Raw genomic sequence first — 27,363 nt, 5'->3', positions numbered from 1 at the left:
GCGAAGCAACAAAAACCTGCCTGTGGGTAGGGAAAATCCCTTAGGCAGCATAAAGTTACACTTAATTTTCATCTCTTTGCTGAGAGATTCCATGAAAGAAATTTATAGAAAGGTTAGATTATGTAGGCCTTTAATATTTCTTTTTCTGCAAGAGATCTGTTTTAAACCTAATTTTTTTTTTTTTTTTTTTTTTTTTTTTTTTTTTTTTTTTTTTTGCTAAGAAGCATAATAATTTAGCTAAGCAAAGCTCTGTGCTCTGACTAGAATCTTCTGTACTGGAGAGAGAGGTCATTTAAAATTACCCTCCACAGCTCCATGGTGTGGCCTGGCCAGGACAGGGAGGCTGAGGAAAGAATTTAGGAAAATTTAGGAAAAAATAATCCTGTGGCATCCTCCAGTCTCTTCAAATACACTGACTACGGACTCCTCCAGTTTAACATAATGCATGTTAAAAAAAAAAATTAAAAATCTGTGTCTACTTTTGTGTTAGAATTTTATCAGAAACTTTGAATTGAAAAGGGTTATCTAATAAAATATAAATGAAATATAGGTATGGTAGTATCCATCACGTAAGCCCTATCTCCCAACATAATGGAAAAAGGGTCAAATTTTGCCTTCAGATCAATTTTGCCTCCAGATCACCTCAGTGAAAGCAATGTACAGCTGATGGATTGCACAGAGTGAAGTAATAATGTAATTATTGACAGGTGATTGTACTGGATGTTCAAGCAAGCCAAGAAAGAATATCTTTCCAGATGAGTGCAGTTCCTCCCAAAAGAAAAATCTTGCACTCAGATTTGTCAGAGGAGAGCTTTGGTCAGGCCAGTTGATGAAGTTGGGGGCTGATGCTGCTGCTGACTCACCACAGCTCCTCCCAGCAGAAATGGGAATTCTGCAATCACGCCAGCTAACAAACTCTTTATCTCCATTTCCCTGCCAGTCCTCAAAGTGGAGCAGCTCAGCAGTGACCTCACACACCCCACCAGTACCTGAAGTGTTCTAGGGGCTGAAAAATACAGGGGGTGTGATCGCAGACATTCTGTGCAATGCCAGGTAGGCAGAGCCAGAGCAGCTTTTGCCTCTCTTGTGATGTGAGTGCACTCATCATGCTTCAAAGGCTGCTGGGGGAGCTTAAGCAGCATCAGAGGAGGTTTCCTTAGTGCTAATGGTGGGTTTCATGCTGGCAGGCAGCAGCCAGCCCCCAAGGGTGCTGCAGGAAAGGTCTGCAGGAGGCTGAACTCTGAAGAGAGGGCAGAGACATCCACCAGAAAGTGAATCTCCTCTCACCCAGCCCAGTGCTGATAGACACAGTGATGGCATCACCTCCTGTTTGTTCCTGTTTGATCTGTGGGATCTTACACTGGGCATTACACAGGGGAAACACAGCTGAGAGCCTTGCAAATGGATTTGTGCTGAGGGAGGGGACATTGTGGCCCACACTTGAATTGCACAGCATTTTCTGTGCCCCTTTGGTAAAAGCCAGAAATCCGCTTTCACTTTGATTGTAAAAGCCAGAAACAAAGCAAAGGGAGAATAACGCAAAAGAGAAGTTCTTTTGAGCTTTTTAATGAAATTCAGTACATGTCTATTTATTTTTAACATGCTGTACATATGTTGTAGGAAAAAAGCTCTGTAGGAATTTTGTACACACTAGGTAAAAGAATCATAGAAAATGAAGAGGTTAGGGAGGGCTCTGTGTCTGATAAATAAACATCATTCCCTGTAGTTAACTGCTGAAAAAGGCATCTCTTGGAACTGTTTGTGGTCTGCTTAGTCCCAGAGTGACACCTGGATCTGAAGGTAATTCCTCAACAGGTCTAATTAATGTAAGGAAAATTGCAATGATTTGAAGCTTGCAGGGTGGCTGGGTTTCGGCAGAGTTAGGAGTCATTCAGGTCACTTCAGTGGATGTTATTTCCACAGCCCTGTGCTCTGCTGTGGAGCCCTGAGCTGTGCCTGTGGTCCAGCACAGGCTGGTGCCCATGTCACCTCACAGGGATGAGCCATCTGAGCTGGCAGAGCTGCTCTCTGCACACGGGGGGTGTTCCAGGAGGAAGCTGACTGTCAAACACACTTACAGGGAGCTCTGCAGCTTGCCAGGCTTTGGCACGAGCTGTAAAAACAAGAGCCCTGCCCCAGGCTGAGGGGAGACAGGCCAGGCCAGGGCTGGGGTCGGTGCATGCACAGTGTGCAGTATTGCACAGGCATGCAGCAAGGGAGAGGGGCAGCACTCCTGCAGCCTTGGCTTTGTCATCTGCAGCACCTGCAAATGCTGGTCTGGGAGATGAGTAACAACAATGGGAAGAGTGGAAGAAAGCAACTCTATTATATCCAGGATTCCATGACCACTAAAAGCCTATTATTGATGTGTGCAGTTGTGTTTTCCTCTAGTGATCTGTTTCAAGTGCTTATAGAATTCTGTGCATTAGTATAAATTAAATGTGCATTCATTAGCTCTCAGTCTCATTGAACTGCGTTCCCTTTTGTTGTTAATAACTCTTTACATAATAATAATGTGCAGAAGCTCAAGCCAGGAGCAAGAGCACTTACTCTGGAGATGTCAAGTCTGCTTTTTGTTGTACCTGGCAGTGATCTGTCCCACGTTAAGAGTCTCAAACTCAGACTTTAACTCCATGTGATCTGACTGCAAGACCCTTTTCAAAGTATTATCATGGTCCCTTGATGATTTCAAGACCATAGAATATGAAGCAATCCAGGCTTGAGATCTCAGCACTGACACCAGAAAGCTTAAAAGTTCACTTCTAATCCCTCTTCTGGGGAGTGGATGTGTGCTGCCCAGTCTCCAGAGCCCAGCTGTGGTGGTGAGTCAGTGCTTTGAGATGCAGTAAATCTCTCATACACACTGTCATCTCACCAGCTCAGTAGTAATGCTCTCATTTGCTTGATTTGGGTCATGTATCTGTAGCTGGGTGACCCTGGAGTGCACAGATCTGGAATTAATGACTGGAGATTGGCAGCTTTGCATTCTTGTGCAAAAGCTTGGTTTTCCCCAGCCCTGGACAGGAATCCATACAAGGCTTGGGATTTCACTGAAACTTTCAGTTTGACTTTTCAGCATGCAAGGGAGACCTGTGACCAAACACAAGGGAAATGGACTCCAAGTTTCCTGCTTGTATTGAGATATTTTCCTTGAAGGATGTACAAGTTCAGAATAAAACCATGTACTTTCTTAATGCAAGACCCTTTCTAGATCACACTGACTTCTCCTGGGAGTCTCTGAGGTTCCTGCATGGTTCAGGAAGAGCAAATATATTGCATTTTAGGCTCCCAATGTGGGCAGACCCTGCTCAGTGCAGATTGCTGCAAGTGGCACAAGAGCTGCTGCTGGGGCTCTGCTCTTTATGTGACAATTTCAGCTCCTCAGTGGGGGACATCCTCAAAATCCAGATTTTAGTGGGTCATCAGTGCTCCCTGCTGAGTCACCTCCATGCTAAGGCAGCCTCTTCCTTGGAATAATTTGCCCTTCTCAGTGAGACCTGGCTAATGGTCTGGACTAACTGCAGGACTGTCATGTTACACTAAAGTAAGATCCTCTCTTGCTGTCTTTCTCCAACCATCCTTCAAGGCCTCAGACCAGAAACAAAGGAGGGAAAGCAGAAGACACAAATGGCTCTGCAGGCAGAGTGGAGCAGGCAGCCCCTGTGTATGGCAGTAAAGATGATTTATAACTTCTTAAAAGGATTATTTAGTAGTTTTCCTTGTACTTACATAAATAACAACTGTATTTCTGTTCATTTGTGTTGTAAAATGATTGAATATATTTTAGATGTAGAGCCAGCTTTTTATCTGCAGTGCAGTTTCAGATGAAGTCTGGAGTCAATGTTTTTGCTGATGTTTAACCTAAATAAAAGGGCGTTAGAGTGCAGTGGACACAGTTTCACTTCAAACTGGATTGAAAAAGTGAAAAGTTTTAGTTCGTGTCATTGCCTTTGTCAACAGATTTTGAGATCTTTGACAGTTGAAACTGAGGGACAACACTGACAGAGCATTAGAATCTGTCACACAATATTGAATTTATTCAACTGTTATCCCTTTAGTTGCAAATAATTCCATTAATTGCTGCAGAAATTCATCACCCTGATCTGGCTGAGCTCCAGAATACAGTATGGAAACTAATTAAACATTGAGTTTTAAGGTAAAATGGTAAATTGCTTGTTAGCCCCCTTGAAATTCTGATTTATTACTAACAGAATAAAGTAGTACTTGACTTTGCAGAAAGTGGGTCATGGCATTCTTTGACAGTCTCACTGAAGGTGCTGTGGTTGAGACATTAATTAATTGGTTTTCATTTTTTTGCAGCAGTACACTTGTTTGGTTTAACCTGGCAACTGCAACCTGTGGAAGGGCAACTCTATGAAAATGGAGTTAGCAAAGGAAATAAAGGAGTAGAATCCATGGACACTACTTACTCACCAATTGGAGGAAAAGCTTCAGATAAAACAGAAAAGAAAGGTACGTAGAACTGAGAAACCATGTAGAAGTGATGTGAAGGAGCAGCTGAAGGCAGGCAGCTCCTTTCCCTGCAGCAGGATACCACAGAAAGGTGATGCTTTACCTGTAAACCTGAAGCCTCTGATGTCATTTCACAGGGATAAACAGCTGCTGTCGGGTACTGTGACCTCACATTGTCCCAACTCAGTGCAGCAGCACAGAATGCTTTTCCAGACTTTGCTGGCATATATTTTAAACTAATCTTTTAATGAAAATCCAGTTTATAAACCAGCAAGTCAGATTTCTTCAAGAAGTCTGACTGACTTCTGACCCACAGCTATGAGTTAACATTTTAATATGTAGTAATGTGAATAAAGAGTCAGCTATCCTATTGATGCTGGCATTTGCCAGGGGAGTACAAGGAAATTGATTGTTTCAGGATCAGCAATAATAAGCATATGGGTATCTTTTTCTGGAGGTAATTGGCACCACGCTGTTCAGAGTTTTTCTTTCTTGAAGCCAAGAGAAACCTGTGATTAGGAATCTATCTTCTGTTTTAGACCTCTGAGGAAACTGTGCTTAGAAAGCATAGGAGAGAACTAATACCCTAGTTGGCAAGATTGGGAGCTGTACAAGTAATTGAATATAGATAATTAAATGATACTTTGTCATAAAAGTTTGGGGGTTTTTTTCTTACAACAAGAGCAGAGTTGTATTGCAGTGCTGTAATTCTAAAAGCTTATTTTTGGACTATTTGAAGAAAGAGCAAGAAAGTTCACAAGGATAGTTCATGAGGAATGTGTTTTCAGGTGCCTTTTTTGTACAGCCAATACCTGCTCAGTTCAACTAAACACAGAAACAAAGCTAAACTCCTTTTCTGTAAAGAGAGCAGAGTGGCTCAGTGAATATGAAAAGACACATTTCAGACGTGACTCCAGCATTTCCATGCTCTGTGCTTGTCTGAGAAATCAGCATTGGAAAGGCAGACATTGTGTGACTGCATTCTTTCAGCAGGGGTGGGTGGAATGTATATTTTCCTGGTAGCATTGTGAACAGCAACCTGCACTTCTTTCCCAAGGGAGGAGATGTATGTACCTCTAAGTGCATCTGGGCTTTTTTAAGCTTTTATTAAATTATTGCTAGAGCCAAAGGTATTTTCAGCCAAATGTGGAAAAACTCCCCAGGTACATCACAGCACTGATGTGATATTCAGCATAATTCGATAATATCAATTAGTGAGAATTCACCCAGACTGAAGACTGTTTTCTTTTCAACAAGGAAAAGACCCTCTCGACTCAAAGATACAAGTTTAAAGACCTTGACCACTGACCAATAATGCCTTTAAGTCCAAAAATGATACTGTAGCCTTGACTTTTTTACTTAGTGCTCTCCTGTCTTGTAATTGACTCATATTAATTACCATGTGTCAATATCATCCAAAAGCACTATAGTGTTTTACTTAACCCAGGGTAATTGCCTGCAAAGAATAATTAAGATTTAATACCTCTGGAGTATTGGAAATGGGGGAAAAGGTTTTTAAATTTACATCAGCCAAGTAGGATCTTTTATGGCTTGGGGTGGAAAGGGATCCACTTTCCTTGTACAACAGAGAAAGTTGAATTCTCTATTCAAAACTCAATATTCAAGGGGTTTTTTTCCATGAAGCAAATTGGGCAGAAATAATCTCACCTTGAATATTGTTAAAGTAGCAGTTTGGAAATATTTTAACTCATAAACTAAGTAAGTGTATTTTAGGGTACTAGATTACAAGTTCGCACTCTAAAAATAGATGTATTTACGTGCTGAGGTGCTGTAAGTTAGCCCCTCATTCTTGATGTGGGTTTGGTGACACAGAGCAGCTGTAAAGCTGGAAGATCTGGTACCCTGAGAATTGCTCCTGCCTTGTAAGTGAAATCTCTATTCATTAAGAATGCTAAGTACTTCCTAGGCTGGTTAAAGGCAGTGTAAGGTCCCGCTGAGGGTCTTTGTCATTAACACACTCAGGCAAAAGCTGGGCCTGGTTTGCTGCAGCTGTTTTCACTTCCAGGGGTGGTTTATAAAATTTCACTGCATGATGTTGAATTAGATATTTATTATATGCATTTATTGTAAAAGATGGGGCTCCAGTCACTTTCCTCCTCATTATTTTTCCTTGTGGTTCTGGAATGAAATGGAACATAAATGGGTATGGCTGCTGGATTCCATCTTCTCTGGACTCGTCCCCTAATCCATACACCATCCTACTTTCATTCCAGGTCAGAGTATGGACATGTCAGTATTGAGTTTTCCAAACCTTTCAGTGGAATTAGCTCAAATGTTAGCAGGACTGGGGCTGTGATTTGTAGCATGTCCCAGTGCTGATCACAGACAGGCAGTAAAATACATAAAGATGGTGATACAAGCCAGCAGAGCAAGCCAGCCCCAATTTGGTTTGGCCAAGTCTCCCTTATTCATCCCATTTCCCTTTCTGTTCAGTGCTCTCACACTCACGTGTGAGGTTACATATTGTAGATGTCTGCACATTTATTGTTTGGCATTCTGAAATCATGCCAGTTCTGTCTTTAGAGTTCCTCTCCCTGTCCTCATGCCCTGTTACACTTCCATGAAGAAAGACCAAGCCAGAGAACAGATGTTCTTTATTTCTCCAGGACTAGATTAACACCACCATAACAAAACCATTAGGAATGGTGATTATTAGAAGTCCAGGCTTCGCACAGGGGCTCTGAACTACCAAGGTTTGATGGATTTTCTGTCCTCACTGGGGTCCATTTGTGTGGCTTCTGCAATGTCCCTTCAGCAGCAGAATGAAATTATGTGCCAGAGGAAGGATTTCCCTCCATCCTCACTCTGTATGCACAGTAATTGATGGGCAAAGACCATGGTTTACACAGCAGCACTTCCACCTTTTCATAATGAATAAAGTGTTATAAGATTTCCAGCAAAAATCATGACAAAAATGCCCCCTGACACCAGTTGTTGGGAATGTTGTTCATATTTGTTTGTGTTTTCCAACTTGTTGAATAAAAAATGCAGTTATCAGTGTTAGAAGTTGACTTTTGAATATTCCAATCTATCTAAGGCACCTTTATACCTTGTAATGAGGTTTATATCTTGTAACCTTCTCTCCTCACCCACTGTAAATCCTCAAGTGTTTGTTTGTTTGTTTGTGGAAAATCAGTGTTGCAGAAGGGCCGGGCCATAGACACGGGGGAAGTGGAGATTGGAGCCCAGGTGATGCAAACCATCCCACCTGGGTTATTCTGGCGCTTCCAAATCACCATTCACCACCCTGTGTACCTGAAATTCAACATTTCACTGGCAAAGGACTCTCTGCTGGGCATTTATGGCAGAAGAAACATCCCACCCACTCACACTCAGGTAACTGGAAATGATCTTGATTCTATCACATTCATTTTATTTATATATTTATATATTTATGTATTTATATAAACATATGTATGTATTTATATGCCACATTTCTGACCTACAGTAATGTTTTTTATATATAAATTGAAGCTAAATTGACTAGGTTATGCAATTGCTGTCCCCGCTGTACATACTTGGGCAATTCCTCTGAAGATTCCAGCTGTTTATTCATGTTTAGAGGAGACATGCAGGATAGATTCATTAATATTTGCTCGGCAGTTAATTTTTGCGCATTACTATTTCAGTTTGATTTTGTAAAGCTGATGGATGGAAAGCAGTTAATTAAACAGGAACCAAAAATCTCAGAAGAGCTTCAGCAAGCCCCCAGGAACCTGATCCTGACTTCCCTTCAAGAGACAGGTTTCATTGAGTACATGGACCAAGGAGCCTGGCACATGGCATTCTACAACGATGGGAAGAAAGTAGAGCAGGTGTTTGTACTGACTACAGCTATTGGTAAGAGCAATCACAATATAATTGTTATCCTGATTATTACTTTATAAAGATGTGTTGGATATTTTCCAGCTCCTCCTAAGTATTTTCTTAAATGTGTTTCATTTCAGCTTGGTTTAATTAACCTCAGTGGAGCAATATTGTGTTAAGGCAATATTAGACAAATAGCAATGTTTGTGTATTAAAAATGGATGTTCTCAGATAAATTAAGTGTGAAGTTTTCATATATTAAGATTTTTATATGATAGCTTAAATGCTTGGATGATTTCTTGTGTTATCTTTTTCTGAGTAAAGGAGATTATATCTGCCCTCTCTCCTTATGTGGGCCATAAATCCTACAGGAATTATGCAGGCTTTAAGTTGTTATTTCCAGTATTTTAGCCAGTTGAAAGTTGGAAAATCTTTTGTGGAGTTGTTTGTGGGTGTTGTTTGGTGGATAGGTGCTGTTGTTTTATGCAGTTACTCAAATGCACTGGATTTTTTGGAATCCAGAGGACGAATAAAAATACAAACACAAATACAGGCAGAAATGTTCTGGTGGCACGAGAGATTCTTCCTGCCTTTCCAACATCTCTAGGTGGGCAAGTGTTTGCAGATGTGGGTGTTGGGAGTGAGCACTGCTCACACACTGGGCTTTTTTGGAATTTCAGCTGAGGTAAATGTATTTGTGACAGTCTGGATTTGCTGCAGGACTTGAACCACTGCACCCTTTAGTTAACCTGCTTTGCCATATGTTGAGCAAGATGTCTTTACTAGTAATGGACCTGCCATCTGCTCTTCAGAACAAGTGGATGCTATATTTGCTTTGTGGTAAACACCTTGCAGAGCAGGGCAGGATGACTCAAATACCAGGATTCTGAAGGACTTGCATAAAAGGAAAAAATCAGAAATTGAGATAGATTTGTAATGGCTTCTTCTGGTGTAAAATTTCCTATTTGCTCTGTTCAAAAAAGTTGAACTTCTGCAAGAAAACATTCCATTATTCAATTCCATCTAAGGAAATAAGATTCAAGCAATTTATGAAGTATATTTACAGATACTCTACAAAGGCCATAAAACCTGGCCAAACTCCAGCCCACCTCAGTATCCAAATTCCTGATCCCCTGTTTATTTTTATTGTAAGACAGGAGGGTTTAAATAATATTTTATTTAGTAGCTTCTACTAAATTATTTATTTAGTAATTTCTACTTCCCCCCTTCCCTCCCACCCACCTCACAAAAAAAAAAAAAAAAAAAAAAAAAAAGCCAGAGTTTAATTCATGTTACATGTGATAAAAAAGTTGTTGTCCATCCCTTCTGTGGCCAATAAGCAGAAGAGGGAAGTGTGTGAGCCCCAGTGCAGGCAGGAATCCTTGGACTTCATCTTCAGAATGGCTGTAAAAATATGTTTTTGGGGAAAAGTTTGTTCACCCTGCTGCAAGAATTTGCTATAGGCAAGAAGCCCTGAGAGCAGAGCAAGAGCTTGGCTGCATCTCTGCCAAATGCTCCTGTGAACCAGCCATGCCCCTCATCAGCATCTGTTAGATTGTATTTTGAGATGCTCCATGTTAGTTGTGTACAAAATTGATTTTTCTGACACTATACTGAAATTCTGAGCAGACTCTGCTGAGGAGGGTGAATTGCATGCAAAACATGGCATGCTTGTCTTGTGTAAACTAAATAAAGGGCAGCCCAAAGTGGGCATTGCTTGGAGAGGAGGTCACTTCTCAAACATCCATTCTTCATTCCAGGGCAGTGTAGGGATCATTTGCCATGTGGTTCTTGGAGAACTTGAGAGAAGGGGCAGACAAGTGCACACATAGAGCAAGAGGAGAGCTGATCATGAACAGTAATATAAAACATTTCATTGAAAAAAAACTTCCTCTTCAAAGTGAGCTGTTTTTTTAACTTGGAAACAGACATCTGTGCACAGGTTGTGGATATCTGATGAACAGATGATATATAACGTCTGTTCTTTAGTTTGAACTCTTGGCCTGAAAATAATGTATTCAAATAACCACAGGAGTTTTCAAGAGGAACCAATCCTTACCTAAGTGCCCATAATGAAGATCAAATTACACTTATATCAGTTATTTTTGTTAATTATAGCATCTGAATTTTCTTATTTTTACTCAGTTATTTTGTGGGAAAGATGTCAAGTTTCCCATTTTCCTGTAGCCAGAGGTATTTCCCCATCTGTGAGTGGCTGTGGACAGTCCCAGTTCCCTCTCCCCATCCAGCCCTGCATGGGCTGCAAAGCCCTGGGGCTGCTCTGGCACTCACCTGCTCTGTAGCCTTGGTTTGTATTTGAGAGACTTTACTTTTTTGAATTTCATTTTTAGGGATTTTTTTGTAAACAGGAGAAGTGTTTTTGTTACTGTACTTATGTTTACATTCTTTCCCTAGGAGGGTCGTCTTCTTGATGTCCCTCTGCTCTGACCAATGTGAGTGAAGAAGTTTGTCTTTATTTCACCAATCAAATTGGTCTGTGCAAAAAAAAAGTATAAAAGGGAGACACATCTCAAAGATAAAGGAGTCATTTTCAGCCTTCTGAAGTCAAAGTCTTGTGTTGTTGTGGTGTAAAACAGCGTCACTGGGGCTGCTCTGACACTGCCTTGCTCCACACAGAATCATCTGAGCCTGAATTTACTTCATATTCTTTGTGGAAAATCCACGTAAAGCAGTGAATCCACTGCATTCCTCTAGGAAATCCGTGTGTAAATTGGAACCAGCTAATCCAGGTACAGATAGGAGCCTGTCCTCAGATGTGTGAGGTTAAGTGGCTTAATATCCAAAGCTGTGTGATAAAACATGGGCGAGTTTAAGATCACAACTGAAGGTGGGGTTTTTTTTTCCCTTCTAGTCTAGTTCTTAGTTCTTTATCACATCGAATTTCATCCCTGTACAAAAGATTATTTTTTTTGTTTATCTGATTGTGTAGAAGTGGAAATCCTGCCCTTCTCTGAGGGATTCAATTCACATGGTTCAAATGAGCACCATAGAAGGCAATTTACTCTATAGACAGGTTTCAAACAAATTACTTCAGCAAGAAAAGGAAGTGTTTAAGGTGGACATTTCTTCAGCAAATACTCAGGTTCCTGCAGTACTTTAAATGGTGGTAAATTTTACATGAACACTTACTTTAAAAGCTTTTTGGTGTAATATAAATGATGCACCTGTTATCTCAAAGCTGTCAAGAAAAAAATCTAATAAATATTTGTAAGCTGCTTGAACGGGAATTTTGTTTTATGCTCCCTGTGAATGAAAATGGGCTTTTTACTGCTGCTGTATGTTGAGATGTGTCCTGCAGAGTGAGGTGAAGATGCCATTCATTTTGAATCCAACCAATTTATGTTTTTCTTTGTGCATGGATAAACAGAAATCTTGGATGACTGCTCTACTAATTGCAATGGGAATGGAGAATGTATCTCAGGCCACTGCCACTGCTTCCCAGGGTTCCTTGGTCCTGATTGTGCAAAAGGTAATCTCATATTAAGTGGCCCACAGTGCATGACAGGGATCATGATTGTGCTGTGTGACTGCTGGGCTTGCAAAGATTCAAAGTGGTTAAAGGAGATTAAATTCCTTTTTCCAGAGAGATGGCAGATACAGTACAGGCACACATGTGCAAAGTTTCTTTATGCTGTACTTGAGTTAACACGGATCAAGCACTTCTCCCTCCCTGACTTTCAAATTTAATGGGTTCCTCCATCCACCTTTGCATCCTGTCTGTAGTTATAAAATGCATTTTTTAATTGGTGGGTTAGCATAGCATATTGTTTTCTGTTATTTAAATGTGACAAGCAGTTTCACTTTGGAGAAAACATAAGTAAATCAAATGCTTCTGTGGTCTTAACTTGAACAAGATGTAGATAAGAAACCTAAATTAAGGCAGCATTAAGGCAGAAAAACCATGTTAAGTGAGCTTACTTCTGCTCAGGTGTTGCTGCCAGTATTATCCATTATCTGCTTCCTGTGATGTCCAGAAATTCTCACGATTTCCCAATGTCTCCTCAAGTGTAGGGTTTGTTTTTATGAGACTCAGTTGGCTCAGAAATTGATACTGGATGGTAAAAGTAAACTTCCACAATGCTGGTTTACATACAGATCAGTGATGGCTACAATTTCAGTGATATTATGCCTTCTTAGAAGAAAAAAGAAAAAGGCAGGATCTCGCTTCAGTTCACAGGAAAGAAATGTTAATCTTACTGAAAATCAGGCTTCCCTGCAAGTTTTCTGCAGAGGCCGATCAAGGAGAGAGTTGTTTTTATCTTCTAAGATATCCCATTTGTGGTCAGAATTAAGGTATATGAGTAGACAAGGCCATACTGCTGCACTACCTAGTTCAAAGATTTCAGTCTCTTACAACCCTTGAACCAGATGAAGAATTGAGGAGCTGGAGTGGAAAAGCAATTTTACAGAAGGATAAATGCAATAAACGTTAATCTATGGAAGTATGTAAATACACTAAAAAGGTCAATCTGCCCTGTTCAGATTCCTGCCCAGTGCTGTGCAGTGGGAATGGAGAATATGAGAAGGGTCACTGCGTGTGTCGGGGTGGCTGGAAGGGAGCAGAGTGTGACGTTCCAGAGGAGCAGTGCATTGACCCCACCTGCTTTGGCCACGGCACCTGCATCATGGGCGTCTGCATCTGTGTGCCGGGCTACAAGGGAGACATCTGTGAGGAAGGTTGGTCGAGTTTCCTTCTCTCTACTCTGGGGGGGTTGTCCTTGTCTATCATGATGGACATGAAAGAACCACACTTAGTCAGGTTGTGAGAGCAAAAAAAGAAGAGGTGGTTTATTACCATTGGATTTATATAGTTTTTGGAGTTTGACCAAAGATTGGCAGTGAGGTCTACACCTCTCTGACCCTGCTGGTCGAGTCCATCACTTGTCTCTCCTCCAAAGAAGAATGCAAAAAACATCTACTTGTTTATGTTACAATGCATAAGAACTCCAGTACAAAAATGTAAACATCAGAAGGCTAAAAACATCACCGGGCTAAAACCCGGTGACCGAGTTGATTTTTGTCTTTAATTTCCACCTCGTTCAAGGTAGATAAAAGCTCACAGAGGTGTAGTCAGCTTTCTGTGAAGCAGTACTGTTTTCCTCAAAACTACCTTTGTGTCTCACATAAAGTAATGTTAAGATAGAAAATTTTCAAAGGTAAAGGTATTCAGGTCTTGGTGACAGTTCACAAATGTTCACATTTTTATTTGAAAATATAAAATTATTTATTTTTATTTGGCCAAAAGATTAGGGTAAGGCAGTCAGAAGATCATTTAAATGAAACATGATGTGGTGGCTCTCCAAAGCAATCAGACCATTGTAATCAGCTTTTCCCTTTTTCTTTCTGTTACATCTTAGATTTTTCTGACAATGTAAAGCCAAAAGGGCAGCAAACAGGTTATTTTACCAGAGCATGTTTAATTCTATTTTCATATTTAATTTTTACTGGGAGCCTTTGCTCACAGTGCTAAACTGGCATCCTTAAGGCTTGGCTAACAAAAAGTGGGAAATTTTGTGAGAAGCAGCTATTGCATTTTTGCTGGTTATGATACTGATGTGTCTCTGCCCACATCTTTAAACAGAAGCAGTTGTTTCCCTTAGCATGGCTGAGATAGCTCATCAGCTTTGACTTCCTTCCCTTGTGCATAGCCCCAGAAAACAGAGCTCTTCCTCGTGCCTTCCCTGATTTGATGATTTTTCACCAGTCCCCTTAGCCTGGAGCTACTGACAGCAGACTTTGTGCTTCCTGCTATCAAGATTTTCAGTAATTCTTTGGAGCAGCACACACAGGAGGCTTTTTATGTTGCTTGAATTCTCTAGTCAGAAAAATGTCCAGGATGGATTTGATAGATTTGACATACCTGGAATGGTTTTTAAAGGGAGGATCAAGAGAATGCTTCTGACACAGTCAATTGTTGGTAGTTTGACAAACCAAGAAAACCCAAATGGGAAAAAGCAAGTGCTACACAGATTTCCTCAGTGAGGCCATGATGCTGAACAAGCTCTCCCCTGTAGATGGGGGGAAGCTGAGTGCTGGTTTTAGCTGCTGTGTTTCTTGCTATAATGAGATCCTGCAAAATGGTTGGGGAAAAAAATGACATTAAAAAAATAAATGTACTCTGACAGCTATCAAAACCAAGAGTGGGAAAACATTTAATTTTTATAGTAAGAAACTTCCTTAAACTTTTTTAAAAGGTGAAATTACGTAGAAATACAGAAATGTGGTGGATGGAACAAACCTGTGTAACCAAGTACAATGGATTTTTATTGTAACAGTGTGTCCTTGACATGACTGTTCAGTTTTTATTGTAAAACATAACTTGTGTAGCAGTTAGGGAATTCTGTCAGGAATTAAGATTATTTTATTGTATGTAAACAGGATTTGGTTTTATAGCAGTGCTGTTAACAGACATAGCAACAGATGTACTGTCCTGGGAGCACCAGTAACTGCATGAATTCATTGCTAGGGGAGTCCCTTGAATTTGTCCTGCCAGATTATCATTCCCAAAATGGAGCCACCCTATTAATTTTCAAATATCAGTGAAATAAAGAGCTGTCTCTCTTTGTATAGAAAGGAAATTGCTGTGTATTTTTGTCTTATGCTCAGCAAGATGTGCATTGTCCAGAAACACTGATTCCCTCTCTCAGAATTGCACTGTGCTGTGCACAAGCCTGGAAGGCTGAAAAAGATACAAAATAAATCCTGAAATAAGATGGCAAATTGATGGCAAAGCAGTTCAAAAGATAAAGCTTTACTTCTTTATTTTCAGGTTGAAATGTCCTATAAACTGGAGGCCATTAATTCCTATATCTGAGATATTTAGCCTTCCCTTCCTGAAGGAGAAACCTATTCATTCCCACAGCACAGGCTACTGTTTGTTAAGTTTACAGTTTAATTATTAACACAGTGCTTGTGCTGATAGTTGAGAAACACACAGCAGAACTTCCACAGTGTCTCTTTAACATCGTGATGGGCTGCTGGCTCATTGTTTCCTATGCACACACCCCACTGATCCTTCAGTCCTCCTGCAGCCTCCAAGGAAGACTGGCTGCTTCTGCTTAAATCCTGTCTTGTTAAAACAGTGCAAGAATATGCTGCTCATACAGCACTAACCAGCTGATTTAAATTCCTCTACAGAGCTCCTGAATTTTTCACTAGCAATAGTTTAATCCAAATTGAGAACAAATTCCGTTCTTTGTTTGCAAATTGTTCATCAGTACATTATGACTTTTATGAAGCTGTTCATTGCCTGCAATTGCCCAGCACATATTTTTTATGTGTATGGGATTTTTATTTTTTTACACCAAGCATTGAGTCAGAGATTCACTGCTCAATCTCAGTGGACAACGTGGGGTTTTTTGTAGAAGATTTTCAGCTACAGAGAGAGCTTTTCACAGGGAGGTGAAAGAATAAATCTCTTTTCACAGGTACAGATAAAACACTGCACAAACACCCAAATGGAAATGCAAAGCACAATTACAGAAGTAACAATTAATTGTTCCAGCTGTTTCCCAGTCCTACTACTGAAGCACAGCCTTAGACCAAGAGATCTGCCTTGGGAATCTGTGTTTTAAAAATAAGACAGAATCCATGACAACAGATTCATATGGCCTCTCTCAATCTACATGCTTGCTTTTTGGTTTGTTTTCCACTTATCATTTTGCACAGAATTTAAGAGCCTGTTTTTCCCTTGTGTTCGTTAACATTGTTTCAATTGGGTATTTGCCAAAAAAACCATCAGATTAACCCGAATCCCTGCTGCATTTCCCTGGTAAGTAACTGGAAGTGTGTAAGTTGTGTGCCCTGAGCTGTGTGTTCTGCCTTGCAGAGGACTGCCTGGACCCCACGTGCTCCGGCCACGGTGTGTGCGTGCAGGGGGAATGTCACTGCTCCCCAGGCTGGGGAGGGCTGGCCTGTGACACTGCCCTGCCCCTGTGCCAGGAGCAGTGCTCAGGACACGGCTCCTTCCTGCTGGACACGGGGCTCTGCAGCTGTGAGCCACACTGGACAGGCCCTGACTGCTCCACAGGTAGGATGGACACTTGCTTTTACCAGCGCTGCCCAAACACCAAAGGTTCCAGAATGGTTTTGTGTGTGTTGTTCCATGTACATTCCAGGTACAGACACAGTATTGCCCAGCCTGGAGAGAGCTGAACCACCTCTGCGATCCCTTCCCCTACCTGCCCTCCTCTAGCTCCTCAAATGATAAAAACTAACTTTTTAAAGTGGCAGGGTGTCGTCGTAGGACACAAAATAAAGATGAGAGACTCAAAATATTTCAGAAGGCAAAGAGCACAGAAAAAAGGCTTTATTGTCTAATTCTTACTGCCTTTTATAAGGTGTTCCCATACAGACTGAACATGGTTGGTGAATAGGAACAACACCTCTCTGATCCCATTGGTTAAACCAGAGAAACAGCAAAACACCACCTGGAGAAAGATTGTTTTGAGGAAGGAGAGTTGTTTGCCAAGGTTGTTTTGAGAAGAAGCTTTCTTGAGAGACTATTCCTTGGGAAAAAGTTAGCAGGTGCCAGCAGGCTAAAATCTCTCAGACCCAGAAATATCAGGCCCACGGCAAGGTGGGGAAAGACAAGAATTGGTATGGGAGGAAGAAGAGAGATGAAGGGTGACTGTGACCTGTGCATATCCTTAGGAATTGCCAATGTTGGGAGGCCCAGCCTGAGCTCTGGAATAATTCATGGATTTTTTGAGGCTGGAAAAGACCATGTTGTTCATGTTGTTTGATTTTCTGTAGAACATTACCAAAAAATAACAATCATCCTTCAGTTTTTGCTTGATGCTCATAGTTTCTGTTTGTTTTTTTGAAAGTGAAGCTTCACACAGAGACTGAAAATGAACATTTCCTAGATAAATTGTTTCAATTATGTCTGACCCTCTCTGCTAAAAACCTGCTCCCTCCACTCCTGGTTTGAATAGGTGCAAAGTCTTGCAATCATGTTTCTTTCTGTGAGGTGAAGGACTGGCAAATTATTTGAAGTCCTCACCAGTGTCCAGCCTGATCTCTGCTCTGACCTGTGGACTGGCACAAACCAATATCACTGCAGCACCTCCAGATACTCCTTCTATTTCCAAAGTTATTGCTGGACAATTGCCATCCCTTCAGGGCCAGAAAATCCTCTTGCAGAACCCCAAAACAGCTGTCAGGATATGTTTTCATTGTGTTTAAATTGGTTCTCAATAAAAGCAGCTCAATATGGCTTGAAAGTTGTTCAGCCACTCAGTATTGCTAATCCTATCCTACTTGTAGGACACAACTTAGGCTGGCTTTTGTTCAGCTCTGTTCAGATCCATCCTTTCAATATCCTTAGCTGGATATCTGTTTCAGATATATTTGGCCTCTTTCTAACCTACAATATTGAACTTCCATGAAAAGTCACTTTCCTTTGTTAGCTCAGATTTCAATTTACCTCTCCCAGAGATGACATGGCTTTCCTTTAAGCTTTGCCTCGCTGCTTATGAGCATCTTTGTAAAGGCTCTTCCTATGAGCTAACTACAAACACACAGATAATAAACCCCTGATTCTTCCTCCTTTAGGCAGCATCAACTGAATTTCATCCTGGAAAGATTCTGGCAGATTTTTAGCTACACCAATCAAAACAACATTGTTATTTCTTTTCTATAGCCATATGTGATCAGGAGGAGAAATTTAAAAAGTGCCTTCTGTCTGTCTTTGGTTTCTTATATGGACAAGATCAGAGTGTTGGAACTGTTCTATGTGGTTGTAGACTGACATGTATTTACCATGAGGGAGATGGATTAGCCTGGTAATTCATTGCTGTCTTGTTTATCACTTTGCCCATTTAATTTTAGTTTTTTCCTACTTTGGTCATCCTTTGGCACGTCCCACCAAAGTGCTCAAAGACATTTAGCCATTATCAGTTTATCTGTCTGACAGGAGATGTGCCCAAGAGACCTGCACAAGACCCTGAGTTCCATTTCTCATTCAGTCTTCCCCTGCCTCTACGAGATGTGGAGAACAGAAGTTTCGTGCTTTGTTCCAAGTCTGACTGATCATATAAAATGTTTTGTGAAAACCACCTGTACTGCAAAAGGTCATCCCTGGACTATTTCAGAGTCTCAGCATCTTTACACCGTGATGAAGCCTGTTATGACAGTATGTGAAATCCATTATCAGCCTGACCTTCAGCACAGATCTCAGCTGACCTGTGCCGCAGGGGTGTGATCTACAGGACACGACACAGGCAGGAGGATGGGAGACTGATATTACGCGATTTGAATGTCACCAGGACTTCAGTATAATCATCTTTCTGCTCACTGTCTGTGGATCTTTGTTGCTTTATTTATATGCTGTCACCCAAAATGCCTTGATGTTAATGAGTCATCTCCCCTTGAGGTGTCTAGGTTGTGCTTTTCAGAAAGAGAAAATCAAACTCCTGACTGCTCCTGTCAGGTAGAAGGGAAGCTCTGCCTAATTGAAGGTGCAGCATCAGCTGAACAAAAGAACTCATTTTCTGTTCTCAGATTGACGCCTTTAACATGGAGCCTTGAGATTAAGGGAGAGAAATATCAAGAGAAAATGGACTCAGTTATTCAGGGGGGCAGAGCCTTGCATGAATTAGTGTAACTGCAGTGGTACGAGCAGTGCAGTCCCAGTGTGGTTCAGGTGAGAATCCAACCCTGAGTCACTAATTAATTGCAGGACTGTGCCTAAAATATTACAGAGTGAGAGATCTATGACAGAGCTGATGGCTCTGCCATCCTGTCCTGCATTCATTTCTTTTGACTCTGTTCAGACAAAGTAGGCCAGCCTCTGTCCCCTTACTCCAGGACATTTGTCATCATTCCACTGAATCCATTAATATCACTGAAGCAACCTAATTATGATTGGGAAAAGAATACTGGCAGTTCTTAGTCACAAAAAACATTCATCCTAAAATGATTATATGGAGATGGTATATATTTAGCATATCTATTTTTGGTGAAGCTCTCCTAGCAAGATTGGTGGTAATTTTACAAAGGGCAAAAATGAATCAGCAGCCTCTTCCTTCGATATTTTGGTGAAGCAAAAAACCTCTTTAAAACTGAAGTGCTTTGAAAAATGCAAAATGTTGTAATTGTTGTAAATTGATATGTGCAGAGTGGAGTAATTTAAAAATCATTAGAAGTCTGCATTTTTTACAGTACAGTACTTCAAAAAGAAATGAAGGCATAATGCAGTATATTAATATAGTTCAAGACATCTCAAATAGGTTTCAAAATTAAACATCAAAAACTGCAGCTTGAAAAAATAATTAGGTGAACCCATTTCATCGTAATCAGAAGCTCTTCAGGTTTAGGGAATTGCAGTGTAGGGGTGTCAGTCACTCTCATTTGCCAAGGACAAGGATGCTCACTACAAAGAGCCTGCAGTAGTGCAAATAGCCTTGAAATTTCCTCAGTGCATTGATGGAATGTTGTGCGTTTTCTGTGGATTGCTCAGTTGGTGCTTCTACCCTGCTCCCCGTTTTAGACAAATCCCAAGAACTTTTTAATTATACCAGAAACGTCCTTCACTGTTTTGTTCTTTAGAAATGATGGAATTGCTTAATTTCATCTAACTGTCCTCTTTCTGTGATTTGTGAGGAGCTTTGCCTGTTGCTGCTCTGCTAATTAAAAGGATGATTGAAGTTCCCCTGCTGTACATTGTCTAGCATTGTAGAAAGGCTCTTCCCTACTACTGTATATTTCATTGAAAAAAAAAAAAAAAAAAAAAAAACCACAAACGGTGTGTGAGTAGTTTGATTTTTGTATCTCCTGTAGAGTTGCAAGAGTTTGCAAAAATGTGTCTGGTGAGCAAGGTTTCTATTAAAAATGTACTACTTAAAGATTGGAACACTTAATATGTGTTGCTGCAGAATTTAAAACAGGAGAAATTTAAGGCAGCAAAGAAGCACTCCAATAAAAAATAATTATCCTACATGTTTAAATCAGTCCACAGGGAACCAAAAATACCTGATGTAGTAATGTATTGATTTAAGAAATAGGATAAGTCAAGGCTGTGAGATATACAATGAGGAAACCTGGGGTGTTTTTCAATTGATTGCTGCTTATTTTGCAGATATGCCAAAAATAATGGCCCTTCCTTTTCCTTTTTCTTCCTGAAAATTAAGATCCTTAATCTATTGCTGTCTGCACCTCATTCAGAAATTAATGGAAATACTCCTCATTCCAGTGAAAATGCAGTTTAATTAAGTCAGCTTTTGTAAATCCTGGTCCAATCCAGAGCAAGGTGTTCCTTTTTCCACAGGGTGGAATCCACAGCCCCATTTTTGGGGCTTCTGTCTCAGCATCTCTTGGTTTACTCAGGAGGGAGATACCCAAATTATTCTGATTACCCTGGGTAGCTGACAGAGCCTTTCCTGTCTCATGGCATGATGTCTCTCCAGGGAGCCCGGCCTTTCAGGGATGTCCCCTTCCTGTGCTGTGTGTGCCCAAGGTCCTGCAAGGTCCTGCAAGGTCCTGCAGGCTGCAGCACCACAGCTCTTCACATAAAGCTGCTGTCATTGTCTGGTAGCAAACACTGGTGAGTTAGTGGAGTTTTAGTAGCAGCTCAGGTGCCAGAGTGGTTCAAGGACCTTTGAATTAGGTAAGCAAGGGCTTTGAGGGTGCATATTTGTAGTGAAATGCCTCTTTTAGGTCTCAGCCATGTGGCCTGCAGAGGAGTCAGTCTGCTGAGCAGGGATTAAGAGCCATGCTAGAACAAATTACAGAATCCAGGATGGGAAACTCCGTGAGGGATTCAGGATCCAGGATGAGAGAACGGTCTGTGTTCAAGGAAATGTCAGGAGGGAAATTCTGACTGTGGATGGCTTGGACTCCACAATAACCCTTTGTAAAAGAGGGCTCTGAAGTAGAGAGGCTGTGGGAATGTTCTGATGGGTGCTGCAGTGGAGGGGGAAAAGCAGCCCAGATGAACTCCAGAGCAGGAATGACAGGAAATCTTCCACTTTTCATTTGCTAAGCTGAATCCAGAGATGAATTTCTCACGAATTTTCCATTCCACTGTTTTCTAAAGGAGGGGTTCTCGTGTTAGAGTGAGCTTCTGTTTCCTCCAGCTGGAAAAGCACAAATGGGAATTGCTAGAGCAAGGGTACAAAAGAACACTAGAACAACTAGAGGTTTTGTCCTTCAGTGAATTTCAGAACATCTATTGTGCAAAATGTGCTGCATCATTCCCTAAAAAGCAGATATTTATAGTATTTGTTGTTGTCATGGTAAGTGTTGCACAAAAATAGCTATCATTTCAACATGTTTATGCAGCAGAGTCTGAATTTTAACTTCCTCTGAAAATAGGCAATTGCTATTGATAAAAGTCAAACCTCTGAGAATTTCCCTCCATACTGCATTTCTAAGGGGTTTGGTTGTGTATGTTGTTGCCAGGGTAATATCCGTAGACATGGAAGGATTTCCCAGTCTCTGGCCTCATTAAGGACATCTGCTTAAATGTTTTGGCTTGGGTAATATGTTTTAAGTAAATTTATAATAATTATCCAAGAATATTTTAATGGCAAAGGGACAATCATTCCTTGAGTATTGTAGCTGCAGTGTACATTTGGGGGTGTCACTCTTCAGTCCAGGAAGCCTTGGCTGTTTTATAAACAGATTGTTAACATAGTGTCTGTCACCTGGAGTCCAAAATCATTTTGTGAGGGAGTGCAGAGAGCTGATTGTTCACATGAGTGGTGATGGTTCTCCTGTCCTGTGCTGAATTCAGAAGTGCCCTGAGGAAGGGTGGGCAGCCTGCTGGTGCCCTGCCAGCTCTGGGGAGCTCATCCCAGGCTCCCCAGGACAAATGCAAGTCACGATTTGCACCTTTGCTCTGGCAGCAGCTGCCTGCTGCTATTTCTGTTTGTGCTGCTGACACAGAGGAGGTTCTGCTTTGTTTCCTGGGAGCTGTTTGTGCCTGCTCTCACCTGCCCAGGCTCAGCTGAGAGCACAGAGACGTTTGCTCCCTGCCTGTGGATGGACACAGAGCTCCCAGGCAGGTGCTGAGCGCTGTGCAACTTGTGCTAATTGAAGTTTTGTGCAAGAGCTGCTTCTCCTTCACTGCTGAGTTTGTCCAAGGAGCTGTTGATTTGTGCTAGAAGAGGAGGAAGCAAGGTCAGCTTCCTCATCTGCTTTTGCTTTTGCCTGGGAACCTGAGATGTTACTTAGAAGCTGGTGATGACTTTTGATTTCTCACAATAGTTTTTCCTGTAATACAGATGCATTGTTGGGAACACACAGACCAAAGCCTTATTTCAGTTGATTCACTGTTTCATTGAATCATAGAATGACTTGGGTTTAAAGGCATCCTCCAACTTCCCTGCTGTGAACAGAGACATCTTCCACTAGGTCAGGTTGCTCAGAGCCTCTTCTAGCCTGGCTTGAACACACCCACAGCTTCTCTGCACACCCTGTGTCTGTGACTCAGCACCCTCAGAGTTGAGAATTTCTTCCTTATACCTGATCTAAACCCACTCTCTTTCAGTTTAAGGTCATTTCCCTGTGTCCTATCACTACCTGCCCTTGTCCCCTGTTCCTCTCCCTCTTCCTGGCTCCCTTCAGGTCCTGGGAGGCCACAGTTAGGTCACCCTGAAGCTTCTCTTCTCCAGGTGTAGCAGATTTCCATCTGTCTGTGTAGACTGGCTCTTCAGTGAAAAAAAATAAGATAAAAATCACGTTCTCTTAAAAGCATTCAGTCCCAGGGCAGAGATGTACATTCTGCACATCATTATCCCCTTTCCTTCTGAATGCCAGCTCGGTGTCTGGTTTGAGCACCAAGGGCAACTCTGGTACTCATGGGCTGCCATTGCTTTTACACAGATGAATCTGAATAACTGTTCTGTGTACCACAGAAGATTTAGAGCTTCTATGGACATATCCTGATCCCCTCAGACATCCTGGTGAAGTTTCACTGAAAATAGATGTCTCAAAACCTTTCTTTTCTTTTGATGCTGAATTAGTTCAGGCTGTACCTGAGAGACAGCTGCAGTGAATGAACCTGCTGAGCCATCTCTTTGCCTGTTTCCCTTTTCCCCACAAAGCCATGGTTCTTCTCCTTGTTTCTAGTCGTTATCACCTCATACATTCCCTGATCCTTGTGGTCTGCCGCTTGCTCAACGGGTTTCCCATTTCTCCTGCACAAGTGGCTTTTCAGCCCAAGGTGTGTGAATTGCATTTCCTCTCTGTGAGGGAGCACAAAGGCTTTGCTTTCATCACACTCCATAGGGCTCGTGGCAGATTGTTCTGGGCTGCTTTCATTCCAGTCTCCTGATCAAACAAAACATCCAACAAGGCAGAGTTGCACAGCACTTCCTTTTGTGGTTCTTGGGGTGCTGCAGAGGGTTTCAGAGCTTGTTAGTCAGGGTATAAACCTCCAGTGATGGCTGACATCTCACTGCTTTGCTACAAGTACAGCTTGAAATGAAACAGTGAAAACAAATGATAAAACAGGACCAAATTTGACAAGGAAGCTCCACATTTACTCGGGCAACAATGACACTGTTTTACACCACAAGAACACAAAGACTCCAACTTCAGAAAGCTGAAAATGACTCCTTGATTTTTGGGATGTGTCCCCCTTTTATACTATTCTACACAGACCAGTCTGATTGGTGACACAAAGACAAACCTCTTCACTCACATTGGTCAGAGCAGAGGGACAGCAAGAAGTCCCTCCTAGGGAAAAATATAAAACATATAAAATATATGGAAAAAGTATAAACAGATTTGCAGTTACAAAAACATTTCTCTTGGTTACAGAAAGTTCCTTGAGAAAGGAATTTAAGAAACCAATACATCTTGGGCATGAATCAGGGCTACACAACACTATCTTTAAAATGTCCTGTTTGGATTTCTGTGTGCTTCTCCTTGCCCTTGTGTCAGTCCAGTCTTCCTTGCTGATAGGTTACACTTCTGCTCATTTATTTTAAATGTTGCCCACCCTGGCCTCATCCAAGCTGCCAACTGTATCATCTCTGAAGAAGACACAAGTTCTGCAGCTGAGGTCTCCTGTGTGCAGGCCCTGCACAGTTTATTCTGCTTCACACCAGCGCTCTGGCTGTGAAAACAGAGATGTTCCCTGTGCCAAATGAGGGTTCCTTTCAGTGGTATCAATTTGCAGTGCTTTGGCTGCCTGAAATGAAGTATCTGTTAGCATGTTTACCATTACCAGTCCAGCTTCTTCGGGCTGTATTGATTAAATTTTTGTACTGTAAAAATACCATTTTGAACCACAGTGAAATCGATACGGAGTGAGGGGTTTTTATATATATAAATTGGATTTGGATCAGGAAGAAAATCTTCATCAGATGAAAAATAAAGCTGGGTGAAAAAAGTGTGATAAAAGATTTCAGAAGGGGAAAAAGTTGCTCTGTCATTTCCCCAGCCTCTGTTGTATTTGCCCTCTAGACCTTTCTATCTGTCCACTGATTACTTTTCTACACAAATAAATTTTCATGCAAATTGAGGCTTCCAGTTTGGAAAAGATACTTGTAAATAGATGTAGCATTGTCAGAAACTGCCTTACAGGGCTTTTTATGTGCAATTGCACTCACATATCTTGTGATACACAGTAGTGTAATGGCAACCTTCCTACTGGAGGCATTATATTAATAATATGTAATTGGGTACTGGAGTACCTAATGCATTAAGAATAAGTTCAATGGGATGATGGTAGGAATATTTCCAGAAAGCAATTAAAACCAGCACTGCATGGATAGTGAAACACTCTGAGTTTCAGAACAAACAGTGAGGATCTGGCATTTCAGTTCCAGTGGGTTTATTTTATTTTATGTGTCGTGGCCTGTGGTAAGAAGATAAGAAAGGTAGTTTAGGTAACTGCAAGGCAAGGCACCAGGAAGATTTTCTACATAGAACTTACAGTAGGAAGGTTTAAAATGAGGTAATGTTTGGGCAATGAAGACGTTTTGGGGAAGTTTTGCCTTTGGTAGATGTAGCTGATAATTGTGCAATAATTGTGTCTGAATTACCCCAAATAGTAGTCAGGGCTGGGTGAAGTTTAGATCCCCCCATTTATTTTCTGAGGTTACTGGCTATTCAGGAGTTCTTTTGTGCACCTCTTGTCTCTCTGAGGAAGCCCCAGCCTCCTGAAGTGCCTCTTTGCCTGCTGGTAGAGCAGCTCCTGAGATAATACTGAGCAAAACATGAGCAGTGCCTGGGCCAGTCCTTTACTCAGATCTCAGCTGGGCTGGTTGTTTTTTGAAGCCAGGGATACCGATAATAGGAGAGGGTTGGACTGAGACAGACGTAGATACGACCACTATGGTTAATTCTACAAAGTCCGTTTATTTCATCTAAAATGGCAGGTTATATACTCTTCTAGATAGTTTACAAACGCAGACACATTTCCATTGGCACACAGCACAGAAAGAATATAAATAGATGTTGTTTCACTTGTTTCTTAAGGTGGCTAAAAGATTCACACTAATAACTCTACCTCTTAACACCTGGAAAACCCACTGTCTCCCATTAACACCTTAACATCTAATTTTTAGCTGTGCCACAAACTTCACAATTGGCCTTGGTGTGGGGCCCAGGATGGGTAGTTCAAACCTAATTCCAAAATATCTACAGTTTTTAAATGCTAGTGACCACACAAAAGCTTATTTTCTGGAATCACTAATTCATTTCATAACAAGACCCAGAGCTCTACTGAAGAGGAAACAGAAACAGGTTATCAGTCATGTAATCATGCAGGAAAGGGGGTACTTAATATGAATTAAAGTATTAGAAGACATCAAGAAGACAGATGATAAAATGGTATTTGAGGGGGCTAAGGCATGTCCATGTTTGTGTAATTCATGGAAAGCTGTAATGGAATATGTTATGAGCCTCTCTAACATCACTCAGAGCCAGAAATGAGGGCAGATACAATTTGAAGTTGAACTTGTTTTCTCCTTAAGATTTTTTTCAAATAATTTTTCTTCGGCTTAACATAGCTTTATATGCATGCTACAGTCTTGCTTTGTGAGAGTGTCAAAAAGGATAAATATCAATTGCTGAATAAATTTCAGCATTCTAGTCTGATGACAGACTGTGAAAGAAAAGTATTTCAGACAAATGTCTCAGTTCAGGTGAGATGAATCTCACTCTTTCAGTCTTTTGTTGGGATGGGCCACCATGTTCCACTTTGGGCAAGGACAGAATCTTTGGAAATGACTGTAAAAATTATTTTGGAGAGATGTATGATAATAAATTCAATGCAATAGTTTTGCAGAAAGAGTTGCTTTGAATTTATTCACTGAACTATAGCTCATTGTTGTGGTACCGTGAGGTGACCTTTAGTATATTTCAGTGTCAGATATTAGCATGCCATGCATGAAGGGAAGGATCAAGAATGTTGCAGCAAGAAAAGTTTAGATTAAGAGAGTATTTGTCTGTGAAGATGGTCTGATATGGGTATAAATTGCCTGTCACAGTGTAGTCCTGTTCTCTGTTGCTGAGAGCTTTTCAGGGTTGCCAGGCATGATTTAATTTGAAACAATAATAAATGATCCTGGGAAGTCTTTTTGCAGCTCTGTTCTTTATAAATTTATGTTAAAACAGATCAGTCATTTGGTGGTGATCTATCATGTTGATTTATTTCTGATTGTACTACATTTCACAGGAGGTTCTGTGGCAGGTTCCCATCCCATGTTCCATGGGGGTGTGGAGGACAGGGAACAGAGGGACAATGCATCATTGCTGCCTCTCCACACAGGAACCTGGCTTCAGTTTTCCAAAGGGAACACAATCACAAAGCCTGGCAGCTGCCAGAGAAGGAGTTCAGCATTAGTGTTTTGGAGACATTTACAATTCCCTTTGCTTTCCATCTCAAGCTTGAGGAGCAGGTGGCACTGGGCACTGGTGGAACCCGTGGGGTATTGCTGTGTTGCCCCTAAAAATGCTATCCCTTGCTTGGCCATAGAGCACAGGATGGTTTGGGTTGGAAGGGATCTTAAAGATCATCCTAAAGGCATCTTCTGCAACACCAGAGGCTGCAAGCCCCATCCAGCCTGGCCTTGGACTCTTCCAAGG

The 27,363-nt window shown here is 41.2% G+C and overlaps 1 protein-coding gene across 2 annotated transcripts in view; it reads left to right on the top strand.

Moving 5' to 3' along the window:
- The window catches only part of TENM1 (teneurin transmembrane protein 1), a 136,884-nt gene that overhangs the window by 13,813 nt on the left and 95,708 nt on the right, over positions 1–27,363 (top strand). Inside the window, exons 3-8 of one of the 2 annotated variants that reach the window (XM_083876528.1) lie at positions 4,321–4,473; positions 7,631–7,830; positions 8,124–8,334; positions 11,690–11,791; positions 12,805–12,999; positions 16,151–16,351. In XM_083876528.1, coding sequence (XP_083732654.1) covers positions 4,321–4,473; positions 7,631–7,830; positions 8,124–8,334; positions 11,690–11,791; positions 12,805–12,999; positions 16,151–16,351 — 1,062 coding nt within the window. Of the gene's footprint in view, positions 1–4,320; positions 4,474–7,630; positions 7,831–8,123; positions 8,335–11,689; positions 11,792–12,804; positions 13,000–16,150; positions 16,352–27,363 lie in introns of those variants that run through there. The other variant, XM_083876529.1, reaches the window with a different exon arrangement.

This window comes from Zosterops lateralis (genome assembly GCF_965231275.1).
Source record: "Zosterops lateralis genome assembly, chromosome: 21".
Taxonomy (NCBI): domain Eukaryota; kingdom Metazoa; phylum Chordata; class Aves; order Passeriformes; family Zosteropidae; genus Zosterops; species Zosterops lateralis.
The sequence above is the reverse complement of the archived record's forward strand: the minus strand, read 5'-3'. Positions and strand labels throughout refer to the sequence as shown.